This window comes from Balaenoptera ricei, chromosome 6, assembly GCF_028023285.1.
Source record: "Balaenoptera ricei isolate mBalRic1 chromosome 6, mBalRic1.hap2, whole genome shotgun sequence".
NCBI classification, from domain to species: domain Eukaryota; kingdom Metazoa; phylum Chordata; class Mammalia; order Artiodactyla; family Balaenopteridae; genus Balaenoptera; species Balaenoptera ricei.
The window spans coordinates 2,760,378-2,774,634 of NC_082644.1; the positions used below are offsets into that span (position 1 = coordinate 2,760,378).

General features: G+C 37.0%; 1 protein-coding gene across 7 annotated transcripts in view; it reads right to left on the minus strand.

Moving 5' to 3' along the window:
* Nucleotides 1–810: 810 nt before the first annotated feature.
* NEK1 (NIMA related kinase 1) overlaps nucleotides 811–14,257 on the minus strand; it is a 224,020-nt gene continuing 210,573 nt past the window's right edge. For 6 of the 7 annotated variants that reach the window (XM_059926733.1, XM_059926735.1, XM_059926736.1 and 3 more), the window contains one exon: nucleotides 812–2,030. In XM_059926733.1, coding sequence (XP_059782716.1) covers nucleotides 2,017–2,030 — 14 coding nt within the window. In that variant the 3' untranslated portion in view covers nucleotides 812–2,016. Of the gene's footprint in view, nucleotides 2,031–14,257 lie in introns of all 7 variants that reach the window. The other variant, XM_059926738.1, reaches the window with a different exon arrangement.

The window sequence follows — 14,257 nt, forward strand, 5'->3', positions numbered from 1 at the left end:
ATAAAAAGCCAACTTTATTTAACATTTAAAAGTTGTTTTCAATAGCGAGGTAAATTAGAATAGTGTGCTATTCCCAGAAACAGAACATCTCTGCAGAATTCTTAATGCATTAATGCTAAATGTACCTTTTCCTATTAAATCTATTCCTTTTCACTCTCTAGAGGAGATAAATTTTAAAAGAATGTGGAAGTAATAGCACAGGGTAAGGCCAGGAACTGGTCTGACCCTGGCCATCTACACAAGTGAATTCACTCATGTGACAACTCAGTGCCCTCGCCTGAGAAATGTAGATAATACTAAATTATCCTGATAGCCCTCGCTCACTCTAACGTTCTATGAATCTATAGATGCTTCCACGTTCCTCCTCCAACACCTACAACAGACCTTATTGAACAATAAAAACCCTCTTTACCACTGGCACAGAAAACCTTTCCATAATAACGCCCCAGAGCCACTCACTACCAATTGACTGAAGATGGCACATATCCTATTTGTCACCCCTATTCTTATATAGATGACATCTTTTGAAATATGGCTAAACAACTCTTTCTACTGTGTTATACTCCTACTTGCATTTCTAGGTTAAGAATTTAAAAATACTCACTCCCACAAATCATTAACATCATTTAGGACTGTAGAGAATTAAAGTACAGAATTCAAATATTCTTCTATTGAAAAAGAAAATAAAATGTTCAGGTAAAATAATCAAAAGTATTCTCAGCTCTCTGTAAAAGCATTCTATTAATAACAGTGCTAATAAATAAAAGACAACCAATAGTGTACATCAGGTAGATAGTAAAAATTTAATAGTAATATCATAAAATAAACAAACATATAAAAATCAAGTATTTAGCTTTGGATGTTAGAAATAATATACATAATTAATTCAGCATACTACTGATAGTGCTGCAACATACGATTTTACTGTTCAAACCACAGATTATGCCAATAAGGTTTCTTTGTTCTCAGAGTTTCCAAAATTCTGCTTTTATTACTAAAAGCATCTGGACTTCAGACATCTCTAATGATGTAATACCTGGCATATTGCAACTGAAGCTGTGTGACCATTGTCTTAATGACCTAACAAAATTTTCTCATAATGGTATTGAAAAGGTAAACATTTCCCCCCTTTGCAATACTAGTTACCAAAACTGTCACACTGTCAAAATAAAAATGATTCCTTGCTCCTTTTGAATCTCAATTAAAAAGCACATGCATGAGAGGAAGCTGAAAACCAAAAGGGCAACTTTATGCTATATGCTAGATCAATGTTAAAATTCAGAGACTAATTTTTAGATATAGTCTTCCTTGTTCTGGTCCTCAAAAAGAAACAAAAGTAATTAACCAACTTTTTAAATATCAGGGAATATATTTTTGCTATTCTTTCGTAATCAAATTTTTCAATGACTTCTAAGACTGTTTTTATAGCCTGTTTCCATTCAGCTAGTTCAGGAGACACACTGGTTGAAAAAGGACTGAGAATATAAACTTTAAGGCTAAAAGTTCCATCTTCGAAATGTTAAGATTTAAATAGAGCCCTCGACAAGGTTATTTAATCCAGAATTGCTGGCCATGAAAACAAGTAGACAGAAAAAAGGGTCATGCTTAAATGCGTAATTGAAAAAGCAAAGGCAAGTCTTTCACAACAGAAGTTATTCTTTCAACTTAAAGACATTTGCTGAAAGTAAAAATTACCTTGCTGCATGGTACATCTTCTTCAAAGCCATTAAGTCCAGTCTGGATCACTGTGTCTTACACTTTGGTTGGAACATTTAATAAAGTATATATTCTGTAGGAGATGACTATAGAACTCAACAAAATAAAATAGATAAAAAACTAGAATCTTGATTGAAAAATGGCATGTTTCTCCATCATTTTCATGCAATCAGTATGCCCATTTTAAATCTAATATTTCATTTATAAAAAATCGCTACATTTCCCACTGAAGCTTGTTATTCTGATGAGCCAAAGTTTAAATGCTTTCATTCCGCTGAGGATTAAAGAATGTTCTGAGGATTATTCATCATTATCTGTACAAAAAAGAAAAAAATTTAATTCACTCATTGCAAATCAAGCTCTATGTATTTACTTAGTAAAAAACTCATTCTCTGTCACACTAAAGGAAAAGAGCCTTACTGTAGTTTTAAAGGTAGTATTTATTACAATATCACACACTCAATGTGAAATATTCAGACATTACAATAAAGAATTAAGTGGGAAGCAAAAATCACCTATCAGCCAAAGACAACCAAAGCTAATAGTTTTATATAAATCTTCCCAGATTGCTTATCTATGCATACCCAAATATGTTTTAAAAAATTACAACAAGATGCAGTTCTGAGACTCGAGTTTTTCCCTTTAAAACACATAATGGATGGAAAGATGGACAAATAAGTGATAAAGCAAGATTATAAAATTTTAATGGAAGAATCTAAACTTTGATTGGGTTATTTGTATGGAAATATGTTAATATAAATGTTTCAGACATTACATGAAATTTCTAAAAATCTTATATGTTCTGGTATAATGTTATAAGTCATAATCCTAGTTATTACTTTAAAATGTATAACTCAGAAATAACTAATTTTCTTGTCAACTGCATTATTATGAACTTACATCAAATCTTTAACCGTGGTCATTTTTAAGTCTTTTGTCATTTACAGACAGTTCTGGGTGTACTCTGATGCTTTTGCAAATATGTTCCTATAAAAGTGTCTCATCTTCAAGAAATTCATGGAAAAGACTCTGACAAGTACAGGTTTCTGGTAACTGACTGTACTGCTGAACTGAATGAATAAGCATTTTCAGAACTCTAATGAAAAACTGATGAACTCATAAAAGGGCTAACAAAAGATCAAGATGAAAAAAAAAATTAATTACATGGGACTGAGTGAACTGATGAGGATGAGTATAATTCTTGTGACTTTCTGTTTGAATTAAAAAAAAAAAAATCCCACAAGGACTCAGAGGCAAAGAATATACAAATCAATTTTCACTGCAAAGTAAAGGAGCTGTTACAGTGGAGGATTACTGGACTGAATGTCAATATTATGACATAGTATGAGTGTGTTTCATGTTTGGTAATTGCAATTGTTGTTGCTTTTGTTGTGGTCATCCATGTACAATGCTTGGTGTCAGTCTACTTATCTCTTGTAAAAATAAAATACAGTGTGTGTGTGTGAAAAAAAAAATTACAACAAGATGCAGTTCTGAGACTCAAGTTTTTCCCTTTAAAACACATAATGGATGGAAAGATGGACAAATAAGTGATAAAGCAAGATTATAAAATGTTAATGGAAGACTCTAGATGGTGGGCATATGGGTGGTAACTGAAGTTTTTTCAACATTTTCATATGATAAGAATTTTACAATAAAATGTTGAAAATGAATAAATCATAGATATATTCCATGTCAGTTTCAATGGCTGTGTAGTATTTTCTTTACAGATATGGCGTATTTAAATTAACCATTTGTATTTATAGACATTCTAGTTATCTCCAATTTTTCATTAGTCTAGAAAAACACGGTGGAGTGACTTAAACAGACTGCTTAATTTAACCTTACATAACAGTCACTATCTTCACACTCCAGAAAGAGCTCGTCCGTTAAAATCGAAGTGTCATCTCTAATCACTGCACTGCTTGAAACCCCTCACGAGCTCCCCACAGGCTCATGACAGAACCTGTGCTCCTTATGTGGACTGCAGTGCCCTTCAGATCTGGCCTTTTAAGTACTTCTAGCCTTGTCTACTTCCATTGCCCATCTTCCCCAGCTGTCCCCATAATATATGCTCTAGTAACACTGAAGAGCTTACAGTTCCTGTAGTATAACAGCTGGCACCCCTCTATGTACAAGTAGACATATGCCTTGGGGGATAAATCCTCACTTATCAAAATCCAGCTCTGACGTCCTCTCCCCTGGGAAGAATTATCCTGACACTTTTATTTCTTCCAATATAGCTGGACCATCACTTTATGCAACATATTTTTTTGCTTTCAGTGTTACACTTATTGCTGTGTACTATAATTTACTTATTTTTTTACAATGACAAACTGTTTCAAACAGAAAAGTACAGAGAATAAACTAATGAACACACAGGTACCTAATATCTAGAATTAGTAAAAGTTAACTTTTGGCCACACTGGTTTGGATAATTGATTCAAGAAAAACACATTAAAGAGAGAGAGTACCCTTTTCCCATCTTACTGCCTTCTCCTCCTCCTGAGGGGTGTTATCAGTATCCTAAAATTGATGTGTGCCCTTCCTTCCCATGGCTTTTAATTTTTATTACATATATGCACATTTAAATAAAATTGTTTTTAAATATTATATAAATGGTATCATGTACTACTTATTCAACTCATCATATTGGTGGGGCTTATCCAAGTGATAGATGAAAATTTCATTCCTTCACTATAACTGGTGTACAGAATCTCATCACATAAATAGCACAATATTCTATCTAAAATAAATGTAGAAGGAAGGTCTTTGTTTCCTTCTTAGACGTTTACAAGCTTGGACTGCTAAGATCAATGTTCTACACGAGGACGTGCTGCTGGCCTTTGCCATTCTATCACTGTCTACAGTTGGCTCCTCCTCTCCTTAAAGAATAAATTTTTTAGAAATAATATAAAGCAGTTCACACATTGTACTATCTCTATTTGATCTCTGACTCTAGCCTAGCTAGTACCTAGCTAAAGACTAAGTGGCATTAATTTTACCAATCGCTACACCTGTAGGCACTTAGCAAATCTGCAATGTGACGATATGAGGGAGTTGTATAGAGTAGGTGCTCACTACACCTGCACTGTGACAGTGTGGGGGTGTTGTATAGTTCAGGCTGTCTTTTGAGGACTCACATAATTTCTGATTAAATAAAACAGAAATGTGTTGTAGAAAATCTTTTTAACTTCTAACTTATTGCCCCTGATACCACTACTGGGTGTACTAGATATCGTTATTCATTCCCTCCCTCATTACCCACCACCAACACAGAAAATAAAAGTGTCTAAGCACCATATGCAGATGACATGGTTTTACTGTTATCTTCTAAGATGTGACCTAAAAGACGACAGTCTGGGGAAAGAGAGCTAGATCTGCAGTATAAGAATTTCGAATAAGAAGGACTCTAAAGGGAGAGATCAAGATGGCAGAGTAAGAGGATGTGGAGCTCACCATCACCCCCACCAGGAACACATTAAAAATACATCTACATGTGGAACAATTCTCACTGAAAACGAACTGGAAACTAGCCGGATTGCTGTACAACCAAGGCTGTAAGAAAGATCTCAGAGAATCTGCTATGATGGGAAGAAGAGAGATTGGGTCGTGACCTGTGCCCCTGGGAGGGGACTCAGAGGAAAAGGGAGATTGCAGTGATGGACACTTGCCTTGGGGAGTAAGTGGGTCGAGCCATAGACTGGGGGTCCCAGTCATGGGGTCCTAGACAGAGGACACAAACCCTGTTGGCTGGCTGGAAGATGCTGTGACAAATACAAGGGCTGGAGAAGCCTGGAGTCCAGTCGTGAGGATCTTGAGTGTTGGCCCCAGAGGCAGGGCAGAGAGAGGTGTGCTCTAACGGCTGAGGCTCTTCCCGGGACCACCTCATCACACAACCCCAGCCCGAGCACAGCCAATTCTCCAGCCCCATTCACTCCAAGCCACAGTGTTGCACTGGAACTGGGGCAGCAAGGACTGGGGAAGAGACTGAACCTTGGGACACAGAGGTGACCCAGGCCTGAGGCAGAGCCGGGTGGGGTAGCAGGTGCCACTGTTGGCACTTACTCAAGTGGTACCATATGATATCACTTATATGTGGAATCTAAAATATGACACACATGAACTTATCCACAAAACAGAAACAGACTCACAGACATAGAGAACAGCCATGTGGTTGCCAAGATGGGGTGGTGAGGAGGGATGGATTAGGAATTTTGGGTCAGCAGATGCAAACTATTATATATAGAATGGATAAACAACAGGGTCCTACTGTACAGCACAGGGAACTATATTCAATATCCAGGGATAAACCATAATGGAAAAGAATATAAAAAAAGAATGCATATATATATATGTATAACTGAACCACTTTGCTGTACAGCAGAAATTAAAACAACAATGTAAATCAACTACACTCAATAAAAAATTAAAAAATAGAAAAAAAAAGAAAGAAAAGGCAGAGGAACTGCTCTCAATTCAAGGAGTAAGAGAAAATTCTGGATAAATAATGAAACAGAAATAAATAATTTTCCAGATAAAAAATTCAAAACATTAGTGAAGAAAATGTTAACTGAATTAGGGAAAAGAATTGATCTAAACACTGAACATTTTAATGAAGAACTAGAAAATATAGAAAAGGGCCAATGAGAAATGAATATTACAACAGCTGAAATAAAAACACACTATAAGGAAATGAATCACTAAGTGATACGGAAGACTGCACAACTGATCTGGAAGGTATAACTGAACAATGGAAACCACCCAATCAGAACAAGAGAAAGAAAAATTGCTTTCATTTAAAAAAATTTGTTTAAGAGATCTTTGAGATAGCATTAGGTGTTCCAACGTTCACATTATAGGGGTCCCAGAAGGAGAAGAGAGAGAGAAGAGGATCAAAAATGTATTTGAGGAAATTATGGCTGAAAAATTCCCAAACCTGTAGAAGAATATAGATGTCCAGGTACAGGAAGCACAGAGGTTCCAAATAAGATGAACCCAAATGGACCCACACAAAGACCTATCATAATTAAAATGGTAAAAGTTAAAGATAAAGAGAGGATTCTAAAGGCAGCAAGAGAAAAACAAAGAGCTATATAAAAGGGAACCCCCATAAGGCTATCAGCCGAATTCTCTGCAGAAACTTTGCAGGCCAGAAGGGAGTGGCAATATATATTCAAAGTGCTGAAAGGGAAAAACTTGCAACCCAGGACACTCTACTCAGAAAGATTATCATTTAGAATAGAAGGAGAGAGAAAGAATTTCTCCGACAAGCAAAAATTAAACAAGTACAGCAATACTAAACTGACTCTAGTAAGAATGTTGAACTGTCTCCTCTAAATGGAAAAGAAGTAAAAACATATAAGAAAGGGAAAATCCCACTAGGAAAAGCAAATATATGGTAAGGATTGAAGATCAACCACTTAAGCCAGTACATAGGTTGAAAGACAAAAAAAATGTTAAAAGCAACGATAATTACAATGAACAGTTAAGGGATAAGCATGAATATGTAACATATGACATAAAAAACACAAAATGTGGGAGATGGAGTAAAAAATGTAGCTCTTTTGGAATCCATTTGAACTTAAATGACTAGCAGTTTAAAACAAGTAAATATAATTATGGGTCAACATGCCAACATATATAAACCCCATGGTAACCACAAATCAAACCCTACAATAGATATACAAAAATCAAAAAGAAAGAAACAAAGCATACCACTAAAGAAAATCATCAAACCATAAGGGAAGAAATTAACAGAGAAGAACTACAACAGCCAGAAAACAGTAAGAAATGGCAGTAAGTACATACCTATCAATTAAGTACTTTAAATATCAATGGATTAAATGCTCTCATCAAAACACACAGGGTAGCTGATTAGATTTAAAAAAAACCCAAAAACCAAGGCCCTTCAATATGCTGCCTACAAGAGACTCACTTCAGGGCTAAAAGCAAACACAGATTGAAAGTGAGGGGATGGAAAAAGACATTTCATGCAAATGGAAATGATAAGAAAGTGGGGGTAGCAATACATATATCAGACAAAAATAGACTTTAAAACAAAGGCCATAAAGAAAGATAAAGAAAGACACTATAACAATAAACGGATCAATACAAGAAGAGGATATTACATTAGTTAACATACACGCACCCAATATAGGAGCACCTAAATATATAAAGCAAAAACTAACAGACATAAAGGGAGAAATTGACAATGCTACAATAATAGTAGGGGACTTTAACACCCCACTTACATCAATGGACAGATCATCCAGACAGAAAGTCAATAGGCAACAGTGGTCTTAAATAGCTCAATAGACTAGTTGGTCTTAACAGATCTCTATAGGACTTTACATCCAAAAACAGCAGAGTACATATTCTTTTCAAGTGCACATGGAACATTCTCCAGGATAGATCACATGCTAGGCCACAAAACAAGTTCCAACAAATTTAGGAGGATAGAAATTATATCAAGCCATACATCAATTACAGAAAGAAAACAGGGAAAAGAACAAACACATGAAGACCAAACACCATGCTACTAAAAACCCAATGGGTCGATGAAGAAATCAAAGAGGAAATCAGAAAACACCTCAAGACAAATGAAAATAAAACCACAACATTCCAAAACCTTCTGGATGCAGCAAAAGCAGTTCTAAGAGGAAAGTTCATAGGGATACAGGCCTCCCTCAGGAAATAGGAAAAACTTCAAAAACACAACCTAAACTACCACCTAAAGGAACTAGAAAAAGAAGTACAAACAAAGCCCAAAGTCAGCAGAAGGTAGGAAAAAACATAAAGGAAATAAATAAAATAAAGACCAAAAAAAAAAAAAAAAGAAAAGATTAATGAAACTAAGAGTTGATTTTTAATAAGATAAACAAAGTTGATAAACCTTTAGCCAGGCTCACAAAGAAAAAAAAAGAGGACCCAAATAAACAAAATGAAAGTGAAGAAATAACAACCGATACCACAGAGGTAACAAAAAATCATAATACTATGAACAGTTATACGCCAACAAATTGGACAGAAGAAATGGACAAATTTCTAGCAACACACAACCTGCCAAGACTGAATCAAGAAGAAACAATTTGAACAGATCAATCACTAGTAGTGAAATTGAATTTGTAATAAAGAAAACCTCCCAGCCAAAAAAAGTCCAGGACCAGAGGGCTTCACAGGGAAATTCTACCAAACATATAAAGAAATAATAGCTATCCTTCACAAACTATTCCAAAAAATTAAAGAGGATGGGATGCTCCCAAATTTATTCTATGAGGCCACCATTACCCTGATACCAAAACCAGACAAAGGCACTACAGGAAAAGAAAGTTACAGGCCAATCTCTTTGATGAATATAGATGCAAAACTCCTCAACAAAATATTAGCAAACCAAATCCAAAAATATATAAAAAGGATCATACACTACGATCATGTTGGATTTATTCTCAGGATGCAAGGATGGTTCAATATTTGCAAATCTATGAATGTGACAGCACCACAATAACAAAGGGAAGCATAAAAAAATCACATGATCATCTCAATAGGTGCAGAAAGCATTTGAGAAAATTCAACATCCATTCATGATAAAAATTTCCATCAAAGTATGTATAAAGGGAACACATCTCAACATAATAAGGGCCATTTATGACAAACCCACAGCTAATATCACACTCAACAGTGAAAAGCTGAAAGCTTTTCCTCTATACTCAGGAACTAGACAAAGATGTCCACTCTTGCCACTTCTATTTACATAGTGTTAGAAGCCCTAGCCACAGCAATCAGACAAGAAAAAGAAATAAAAGGCATCCAAATTGGAAGGGAAGAAGTAAAACTATCACTTCTTGCAGATGACATGATACTTTACATAAGAAAACCCTAGTCTCCCCCCCAAAACTATTAGAACTAATAAATGAATTCAGCAAAGTTGCAGGATACAAGATTAACACATAGAAATCTGTTGCTTTTCTATACACTAATAATGAATCATCAGAAAGAGAAAAAAAAATTCTGTTTAAAATCACATCAAAAAGAATAAAATACATAGGAATAAACTTAACCAAGGAGGTGAATGACCTATACACTGAAAACTGTAAAATAGTCATGAAGGAAACTTAAGATAATACAAAGAAATAGAAAGATATCCTGTGCTCTTGGATTGGAAGAACTACTATTGTTAAATGGCATACTAGCCAAAGCAGTCTACAGATTTAATGCAATCCCTATCAAAATACCCATGACATTTTCCCCAGAACTAGAACAAATAATCCAAAAATTCATATGGAACCACAAAAGACCCTGAATTGCCAAAGCAATCTTGAGGAAAAAAAAAAACAAAGCTGGAGGCTATCTCCCTCCCAGACTTCAGACTACAGTAAGTCTCCTACATACGAACATTCAAGTTGCAAACTTTCAGAGATGCAAATGTGCATTCTCATGTCCTATCACATAAGTTAGTTCGCATGTCTGGTGTACACTGTCACATGCATGCATCCTCTACAAGTGGTTGTGCTTTTGTGTACGTTACAGTACAGTACTGTATAGAGTACAGTAACACAGTATCTTTATTTCAAGCCCAGGAAGCACACGTAAAGGCAGCGGTGTGTAGCTGGTATGGCTAAGAAGTGCCAAGCGATAACGATGGAAAGAAAAGTGAAAATAATTGAGAGTGGAGCTACAAGAGGAAGAAGAAGTAACTGAAGAACTGAAGAGATTCACGACGCAATAAATGGCAAGGGGATTTTCTTTATTTGAGGAAGCACTGTTAGTCTCTGAGGCTCAGGACCCAAACATAGAATGGTACACAAAGGTTGCAGCAGCCGTTCAGAATGCAATCCAGTGCTACCCTGTCATCTACGATGAGAAAAAAAGAGCTACTACACAGACATCATTGGATCGTTTTTTTAAGAGGGTAGATAGAACTGAATCCAGCAAGGAAGCAGAACCTGTGCCATCAGCGTCAGGCGTGAGTGAAACTGCACCTTGCCCTCTGTCTCCTATTGCTGATGATCCTTCAGCTCTGCCATCTCCCACCTCCTCTCCCTCCTCCAGTCAGTAGCTCTTCTTGCCTGTTCACTCGATGCCAGCCCCTGGATGCCAGCTGTTGTACTGGACTACTGTATTTTTCAAGGTACTGTACTGTAAGATTAAAAATATTTTATTTTTTGTGTTTCTTTGTTTTTTACATATTATTTGTGTGAAAAGTATTATAAACCTATTGCGGTACAGTACTATATAACCGACTGTGTTATTTGGGTACCTAGGCTAACTTTGTTGGACTTATGAACAAATTGGACTTACGAATGCGCTCTCAGAACAGAACTCACTCATATGTAGGGGACTTACTGTCTACTACAAAGTTACAGTAATCAAAACAGTGTGGTGTTGGCACAAAAACAGACATATAGATCAATGTAACAGAACAGAGAGCCCAAAAACAAACCCGCACACCTATGGTCAATTAATCTATGACAAAGGAGGTAAGAACATATAATGGAGAAAGATATTCTCTTCAAGGAGTAGTGCTGGGAAAATTGGACAGCTGCATGTAAAAGAATGAGATTAGAACATTTCCTCACACCGTATACAAAAATAAACTCAAAATGGATTAAAAACCTAAATGTTAAACCTGAAACCGTAAGACTCATAGAAGAGAACACAGAGCACTCCTGACATAAATCATAGCAATAATTTTTTGGATTCATCTCCTAAGGCAAAAGAAATAAAAGCAAAAATAAACCAATGGACCTAATTAAACTTAGAAGCTTTTTGCACAGCAAAGGAAACCACCAGCAAAACAAAAACACAAACTTTGGAATGGGAGAAAATATTGCAAATGATATGACTAATAAGGGATTAATATCCAAAGTATATAAACAGCTCATACAACTCAATATAAAACAAACCCAAAACCAAAACCAAAAAACAACCTAATCAAAAATGGGCAGAAGAGGGAGTTCCCTGGTAGCCCAGTGGTAAAGAATTTGCCTTCCAATGCAGGGGACGTGGGTTTGATACCTGGGTGAGGGAACTAAGATCCCACATGCCATGGGGCAACTAAGCCCGTCCACCACACCTACTGAGCTCGTGTGCCCCAGTGAGAGAGCCCATGTGCCGCAAACTACAGAGTCCGTGCACTCTGGAGTCTGCGTGCCACAACTAGAGAGAAGCCTGCATGCCACAAGAAAGAGCCTGCGCCGCAATGGAAGATCCCACACTCCTCAATGAAGACCCCCGTGTGCCACAACTAAGACACAATGCAGCCATAAATTAAAAAACAAATAAATAAAGAAATAAATGGGCAGAAGTCCTGACTAGACATTTTCCAAAGACATACAGATGGCTAACACACATGAAAAGATGTCCAACGTCACTAATTATTAGAGAAATGCAAATCAAAATGAGATACCACCTCATCACCTGCCATCACCAAAAAGCCCACAAATAACAAATGTCGGAGAGGATGTGGAGAAAACGGAACCCTTGTACACTGTTGGTGGGAATGTAAATTGGTGTAGTCATTATGGAAAAAAACTAAAAATAGAACTACCATATGATCCAGTATTCTAGTCTTGGGTATATATCCTGAAAAAAACAAAAACACTGATTCAAAAAAGATACATGCACCCCAATGTTCATAGCAGCATTATTTACAATAGTCAAGATATGGAAGCAAACTAAACGTCCATCAACAGGTGAATGGATAAAGACGATGTGGTACATATATACAATGGAATAGTACTCAGCCATAAAAAAGAATGAAATCCTGCCATTTGCAGCAATGCGGATGGACCTAGAGAATATTATGCTTAGTGAAAGTAGTCACACAGAGAAAGCCTAATAGTGCATGATACCACTTACTTTGGAATCTTTAAAAATAATACAAATGAATATACATGCAAAAAAGAAACAGACTCACAGATACAGTAAACAAACTAGTGGCTACCAAAGGGGAAAGGGAAGGGGGGGAGGGGCAAATTAGGGGCATGGGATTAAGAGATACAAGCTACTCTGTATAAAATATATAAGAAACAAGGATATATTGTACAGCAAGGGAATTATAGCCATTATCTTCTAATAACTTTTAATGGAGTATAACCTGTAAAAATAATGAATCACTATGCTGTACACCTGAAACTAATATAGTATTGTAAATCAACTATACTTCAGTAAAAAAAGAATAAATGCATGAACTTCATTTTAAAAAAAAGGACTTTAAATTAGTTATTCTAAATCCAATCACTGTCTAACATTTAAGTGTCATATGATGAACAATACAAAACAGCAAGTTAATTTATTTAGAGCAGGGGTCCCAACCCCCAGGCCACGGACAGGTACCGGTCCATGGCCTGTTAGGAACCGGGCCGCACAGCAGGAGGTGAATGGTGGGCCAGTGAAGCTCCATCTGTATTTACAGCCGCTCCCCATCGTTCACATTACCACCTGAGCTCCGCCTCCTATCAGATCAGCGGTGGCATTAGATTCTCACAGGAGCGCGAACCCTACTGTGAACTGTGCACGCAAGGGATCTAGGTCGCACGCTCCTTATGGGAATCTAATGCCTGATGATCTGAGGTGGAGCTGAGGCAGTGATGCTAGCACTGGGGAGCGGCTGCAAATACAGATCATCATTAGCAGAGAGGTTTGACTGCACAGAGACCATCATAAATCAGTTACTTGCAGACTCATATCAAAACCCTATCAGTGAGTGGCAAGTGACAATTAAGCTGCATCTAATGGGGTAGACTGGACATAAGCAACACACTTTAGGTGTCACTGTCTCCCATCACCCCCAAATGGGACCATCTAGTTGCAGGAAAACAAGCTCAGGGCTCCCACTGATTCTGCATTATGGTGAGTTGTATAATTATTTCATTATATACTACAATGTAATAATAATAGAAATAACATGCACAATAAATGTAACGGGCTTGAACCATCCCCAAACAATTCCCACCCCACTCCCCACTCTGTGGAAAAACTGTCTTCCATGAAACCGGTCCCTGGCACCATAAAAGTTGGGGATGGCTGATTTAGAAAATTCAATATACATTTTACAACCAGCTTAGTGAGTTGATACGTTTAGCTGCTTTACATTTTTTTCCAGGCTAAAGGAATTACTGCAGGCTTTATGATCCAGAACTCGGGGTCCTCGTGCCCTTTCATTTGTGTGGTAGAGAAAACCTGGTACTGCTTCTTGAGGAGTGCATTAGCTGGCATGATTGGTGGTGCTTTGCAGGGGAATGGCCTTCTGTGTAGGCATGTGTCCTTCTGAAACCACTCAGCTCTAGCAGGACGGTGTCAATTCTACCTCGTGGCTCAGCTGACTGTGCTTTTTCTCCATGGAAGGGGCAAGTTTTCCAAATACCTGTCAAGCAACGCTAACTCCCAAGCACACTGTTGCTGACTACTTATGAAAAGCATCTTGAAACGATACTTGTGAGAACTGCCTGAAGGACGCAGTCTGAGTATGAACAGAGCTAGTCTGATACTCTCCACAGATCCACTCAAATGCAATCATTTTTCTGGCCTCATGCCATTA